This window comes from Squalius cephalus (genome assembly GCF_949319135.1).
Source record: "Squalius cephalus genome assembly, chromosome: 16".
Lineage (NCBI taxonomy): Eukaryota > Metazoa > Chordata > Actinopteri > Cypriniformes > Leuciscidae > Squalius > Squalius cephalus.
Window position 1 is genome coordinate 865,587 of NC_137137.1, and position 6,914 is coordinate 872,500.

The window sequence follows — 6,914 nt, forward strand, 5'->3', positions numbered from 1 at the left end:
ACAAGTTTAGAGCAGAGGTTAAAGTTCATCAGTAATATATTACAGGACATTGGCTGACTACATTTACAAATTAGATACACGGCAGCACATGAACTATATGCCAAAATATGAAGAAGGCACATTCTCTTTCAAAGATTCGAAGACAGAAAAATAAAAAGTAAGATGCCGCTTTATAATAAGGTTTCATTTGTTAGCATTAGTTTACTCAACAAGAACTAACAATGGAAAATACTTCTACAGCGTTTATGAATCTTAGTGCATGTTAAAGGAATAGTTCACTTTAAATTATAATTATATATATATTATTATATATTTTTTATTATAACTCTGTTCGTCTGGAAGAAGAATGTCATATACACCTAGTATGACTTGAGGGAGAGTAAATCATGGGCTAATTTTCATTTTAAAGTGAACTACTACTTTAAATTCAACAAAAGTTGTATTTCTTAACATTAGCTCTTGCACTGTGGATTAATATGAGTTATGATAAATGCTGCAGTTAGTTAATGCATTAACTAATGTTATCAAATGAGACCTTGTTATAGGACGTTTAGACATGTAATAAAAGCTCTTTCCGCTGCGCTCCGGGAACAGGAAGCTCGCTGGGGTCAGAGGTCTACAAGCTGCTGTCCTGCAGGAGAGGCTCGTTGTCCTCGTCGCTCGCGGGAACGGAGGCGTTCTCGGGGCCGCCGCTCACCGGCTCCGTCATGATCCTCGCGCCGCACGTCTTCACGACCGGAGTGTGTTGAGCCGGGATGAAGACCGCCACCAGCAGCGCCAGCACCACCGTACACGCGCCGAACAGGAACGGGGGACCCGGAATCACGGACTTCTGGAAGACAAAACACAGACAAATGCTTTTCTTTCTTCCAGTCCAAATATCTACAAATTGTTAAAGCAAGATGCATTTACTAAAGTAGTAAAATTACTTAAGATATTATGTCTTGTTTTCTGGGGAAATAAATCAAAAGAGAGCTTAAAAAAAGCAAATTGACCCTTCGCAGGGAGTTTGATTGACAGGCGATCTGACCAATCATAATCCGCCATCCACCGAATCCGCCATTTTAGTCCAACAAAGCGGTCAGGAGAGTTAGTAGATTAACGTTGGAGGATCTGAACTTGATAAACGGCGTGTCCTGACGTCTTTAAAACAACATTCCTTCTGATGTTCATTCATGTTTATTTGATGCTATAAATGAACTAGAAGGAAGAGATGATGGTTCACGAGCCGCTTTAACTGAGCGATCTGTCAGACACATTAAAGAGACACAAAACACTATTTATTGTTTACATTTCTTTACAAAAATGACCAAATTTGAGACTTTGTTTCATATCAGAAGTACCCTGGCCTGTCCTGTGTGTCAGTGTGTTGTCAGTGTCCTCTCTGCTCCGCGATGTGTGTTTAAGTGTGTGAGAACATGGTGTGTGTGTGTGAGAGAGGCGTGGCTTGTCGAACATAGCAACAGTAACTAAAGGGGGCGGGTCTTTGCGAACGGTCATAAGACAAATAATGTTAATTCAAACAGAAACAAACACAAGAACCGCGTTTCCATTATAGATTTGCGCAACTTTTGCGATATTTTCTAAATGTCGATAAAAAACTATTGCGAAATGACGGCGTTTCCATTAACCGATGTTATGAAACTAAAATGTAATTTTTCCTCTGGAGATAATCATCATGGCGACGGATGTTGGCAGGTTTACGTATATCGCAGCCGCCGAACTATATTATAGTATTACACTTTATAGCCGCCATCATTATTATTATTGGAAGGAGATGAAGGCGTGTATCCAAGCATTAATGGGAAGAAAAGCCTCTTATACTGGGAGCGGCTCATATGAGGAGTTTCTCACTCAGATCTGCCTCAAGGTCTTGATTGTGGATTTTTTTGAATCCAGTATTCCCGTAATTCTTTTGTCTTTTATGAGTTTAATAAAGAGCTCTGTCTCGTCTTCTGTCCAGACACACCTCGCCTTCGTTAAAGAACGATCGACTTCACGTACGTCAGGTCAGGTGACTGTGAACGCGAAAACTGTTTCCATTGCAGTTTTGCGAAATATTCCTTTTCCGAAATGGCTAAAAAGCGGAAAACCTTTTTGCGATACATGGGAGTTTTTGTGAATTTGACGATTTTCAATCCGCAATCTGAAGGGAAATGTAAACGCGGCTCCTGAAAGCTTGACTGAGCAGTGACCTCTGACCTCTTCGGTGCTGGGTGTGACGGGGTTCGGGACGGGGCTCATCTCCTTCAGCTCCACATTGAAGAGGAAGAATATGAATCCGAAGAGAGCCGGACCGAGTCCGTTACACAGACCTCGAATCCCTGTGATCATTCCCTGAACCGCTCCTAAAACAACACACAAATCATCACATCCTGAGAATCAGTGCCAGAGACATTTTGCCACACTAAAATTTCATCCGCTACTTCCAGTTTGATGTGGATTGATATTTTTTAATTTGAAGGATTTGTTCAGAATTAAAGGAGCCGTATGTAAGATTGTGGCCAAAACTGGTACTGCAATCACTTTCAAATTACTATAGAGCGGTGTAGCTGCGGTAACTAGAGCAGAGCTGGCAACCCGGATGCCGAAACACTACTGACTTCGTGATTGGTAGATAGGTGGAGGGTGGAGCATCAGCCCAAAACACAACATGACAACATCAACATCAGTTGAGGGCTGCAACTTCACTTTTAAATGACAATATCCTGGCCGGACTACTGTTGTCAGTGATATAAGTATTTGAAATGAACATGATTTCTTAATGTCTAGTGACATATCAGGGCCATTTTATGATTAATTGAAATACATTTCTTACATACGGTTCCTTTAAAGTTTCCTGATAATTTACTCTCCCCCACATCATGCAAGATATTCATGTCTTTCTTTCTTCAGTGGAAAAGAAATGAAGTAAATTTAAATAAATGTTTGAGTTTCAGTGCAGCTTCAAAGTCTAGACACGATCCAGCCGAGGAATAAGAGTCTCATCTAGACAAACCAGCGGACATTTTAGAACAAAATACACATTTATATACTTTTTAACCACAAATGCTCATCTTGCACTAGCTGTGATGCACCACACATCACGTAATCAGGGTGAAAGGTCAAGCGTGTTCCAGTTTATAAATGTAGGGAAGAGCGAAAAACTCCATCTCATTTTCTCCTCCAAAATCATCTGACATCGGTGTTTTACCTTTTATTTAATTTTATTTAGTAAATGGCGTTTGACTCAGTCTTTGCACGTTTGCTTTGTAAACACTAGGTCTGTTCTTCCGCCTACGTCCCGCTTGACCTTTCACCCTGATTACGTAATGTGTGGCGCATCACAGCGAGTGCAAGACCAGCATTAATGGATAAAAGTATATAAATGTGTATTTTGTTGTAAAATGTCCGCTGGTTTGTCTAGATGAGGCTCTTATTCCTCGGCTGGATCGTGTCGAGACTTTGAAGCTGCACTGAAACTCACATCTGGACCTTCGACCCGTTGGACCCCATTGAAGACACTATATGGAGGAACATCCTGGAGTGCTTTCCTCAGAAACCTTCATTTCTTTCCCACTGAAGAAAGAAAGACATGAACATCTGGGATGACGTGAGTAAATTATGAGGAAACTTTAATTCTGAAGTGAACGACTCCTTTAATATTTTAAATCATTGTTAATGTATATAATTTGGCTGCAAAACAATCTTCTTCCACAACGATACGGACGGTTCCGTCAGTGCTTGAACACTCAAGCTCTTTTTAACGCCCATGTTGTTGTTGTGTTTTGAGTCTTCCCCTGTTTCGTCAGTGCTTTAACACACACGTGTCTGAGTCTTACCCTGCTGGTCGTGGTCTGTGCAGTGAGACACCAGCGCGCTCACGGCGGGGAAGGTGATACTGGACATGGCAGCGACGGTCCCGGCCGCCCACATCATCCTGGGATACACAAACACAAACACTATTTTAAACCCAGCGAGTCACAGGCCGGTAATCCCTTCACAATAGTACTGACGTCACGCGTTCAATCTCTTTTCCATTACAAACAATGCCAGTCGATACAGATCAAAATAAACCTCATCCATAGGGCTGGGCAAAAACAATCTAGCTTTCCATTAAATGTGGTCGAATCAAAATCGATTCTCAAAGGCCATGTGTAATTTTTTTTCCATATTTATGTATCCATCACCCAAAAGCCAGTATTAGTTTTCCTCCACTGTTCATAGGCTTGCAGCCTCCATTATGAGATATTATGTGTGTTTAATCTTAAACATAAAATAACCTGATCCTGTTTGATCAAGACACTCTTCTTCTGACCCGTCCAATTTTCAATTTTCAACTTGATCAAATTCCTGTCTATTTATTGTATGCATTTGAAATATAGAGTTGGGTTCTGTTTTAATGTACCTTAAATAAAAAGAGTTTAATATACAGGTTTGTGGCTCTTAATTTATTTGTATTAATTAACCCCTTGTAAATTTATGTTCACTGTTTATTTAATTTTTTAAATAAATATAGGATTTGTATTAAATCTATATTCATTGAGTTGAATTGAGAATCGAAATCGATTTTGGAATCGAAATCAAAAATAGAAATCGAATTACGAGCTTGCGAATCGAATCGAATCGGAACATCTGAATGGATACCCAGCCCTGCTTATCCATCATAGTATCAGGACAGACTCGGATGGTAGATCCAGCTCACCATGGTTCTGACCCGAAGCCGTACCAGGCCAGCTGGAACAGCTGAAACCCAAGGCCCAGTAGCACTGTGCTTTTATTTCCAATCCTCTTCATTAGAATGCTTAAAAGTAACGTCTGCAAAAAGACAATCAGTGTCATGAATAGGGATGCAACAATGTATCGGCCATCGGCTCAATGATTGACAGCAGATGATCAGGTCCGATTAGGCCTTTATTCACATATAAACACTGATAGCGAACATAACCAGAAGCTCAAGCGTGCACACGAGAATGAACCTCATTGGTTCTTGTGTTCACAGTTCATTAGCTAGCAATAAAAAAATACCAGAGAGGAGATTATTTACTGTTAATTATATATGTATATAATTACAAGACAAGGGTTTGTGAAAACTAAGCTGAGGTCTTTACCTGTGCAATGATGGACAGGATTCCCACCATCGCTATATAAGCTGCAATCGCTTCTGATGAGAAGTTGATGACCTGAAACACCAACACACAGTTTCTAATGTTTGTGCTAATTAACACAAATTCATAAGGAAGGTTATGAATAATTACTTTCAAGTTAAAATGAGTCTATTTCTTGTTCAATATCCTGGTCCATCTGGACAGACGCCACACTGCAGAAGTGAACTCAAACCGTTACGCACCTGTCCCAGGTAGAGGAAGAAGCTGGAATACTGTCCGGCCTCCGGCAGATACGACAGGAACACGGTGACGCAGATGAGCAGCACTGTGGAGTCTTTCCCAACCTTCCTCAGGGACTAACACACACACACACACACACACACACTGCTGTGAGATTTCACAAGAACTGACAGAATATCTAAAACTCAAAGGATGTTCTGCATTATTTGAGATGCGGGATCAATCAGAGAACATCATACCTCACTGCCCTCGCTTAAAGGATAATTCTGGTATTTATCACTTTGAGTCTCTTTTCTGGTTTGTTTTGGATGAACTAGAGTGGTGGACACAGAAATGTTGACGATGGGCAGTAGCACCTCAATGCAGTACAAAAGATCCGGGGGGAGGAGTCGGATCTCATATAAGGGGTGGAGATTGGTAGGTTTAGGGGTGGGTCTAGGGATCAGGGGGTGGAGTTGGGTAGGTTTAGGTATGTAAGGTGGGAGGAGTTGGATCTGGATCCGACTCCTCCCCCCGGATCTTTTGTACTGCATTGAGGACCATCTCACGATGGGTCCTGTCTCGACTCTTTGACTCGTCTAGAATCGGCTTTGAGCGCTTCAGAGTGTCTGGCTACGGGCACACATGAACATGTCCTTAAAACAACCCTTAACGTTCGTTTTCAAAACTGTGCAACTCACCGAGTGTTCGTTGATGATTAAAAACAAATATATCGGCGCAATGTATGATTTCAATCCGTGTTATTTGCTATAGTGGAACTATTTTTTCAGATACCTCACAACCGCGTATAAACTTCCGCTCGATATTTGAGTCTGAAGCGCAGTAATATCAACGAGCAATGAGTCCTCCAACAGAAATCAATGGGATTTTACTAAATGCCAAATAAAACAAATAAAACGACAGAAAGTGTATTTCGCTACGCGACTTGTTTTTAATCATCAACGAACACTCGGTGAGTTGCACAGTTTAGAAAACGAACGTTAAGGGTTGTTTTAAGGACGTGTTCGTGCATGCCCGTAGACAGCCACTCTGAAGCGCTCAAAGGCGATTCTAGATGAGTCAAAGAGTCGAGACACGACCCCTCGTCAACATTTCTGTGTCCACCACTCTAGTTCATCCAAAACAAACCAGAAAAGAGACTCAAAGTGATAAATACCGGAATTATCCTTTAACTATCATCCAATGAGACTGAGTATATAAAACACACGCGTATAGAGGGTATGCGCATGGCTTCACCGTCGGCCAGAGCGACTGCGGTTGCACACATATTGTATGTTTCCTATATTATATTTATATAAAGCGTTTACAGGCAAATTTAAACTGATAATCGTTTCTTTTACTCGTGTTTTCGCAGTTTCCTCTATTAACTCCCGTGGCTCTTCCGCCACTCAGGGTTCCTGCGGGAAACTGACATCAATGCATAAACTTCTATTATTATTAATCGCTTTTTTATTACCAGTGTGTGAACAGCTTATAATGAAACTTAAAAAAATACATATCTGACTTCCTAGGTTTTCTATATAAGCCTGTAGACCGGTTTTATGTGAAATATCATTATGTAAAAATCAGAAGGATGCGATTACGCTC

General features: G+C 40.9%; 1 protein-coding gene across 2 annotated transcripts in view; it reads right to left on the minus strand.

Moving 5' to 3' along the window:
• Nucleotides 1-314: 314 nt before the first annotated feature.
• The window catches only part of mfsd14bb (major facilitator superfamily domain containing 14Bb), a 15,958-nt gene continuing 9,358 nt past the window's right edge, over nucleotides 315-6,914 (minus strand). For both annotated transcript variants that reach the window (XM_079896554.1, XM_079896553.1), the window contains exons 7-12: nucleotides 5,330-5,443; nucleotides 5,091-5,162; nucleotides 4,685-4,797; nucleotides 3,822-3,919; nucleotides 2,203-2,348; nucleotides 315-832 (exon numbers count right to left, since the gene is read on the minus strand). In XM_079896554.1, coding sequence (XP_079752680.1) covers nucleotides 617-832; nucleotides 2,203-2,348; nucleotides 3,822-3,919; nucleotides 4,685-4,797; nucleotides 5,091-5,162; nucleotides 5,330-5,443 — 759 coding nt within the window. In that variant the 3' untranslated portion in view covers nucleotides 315-616. The remainder of the gene's footprint in view (nucleotides 833-2,202; nucleotides 2,349-3,821; nucleotides 3,920-4,684; nucleotides 4,798-5,090; nucleotides 5,163-5,329; nucleotides 5,444-6,914) is intronic.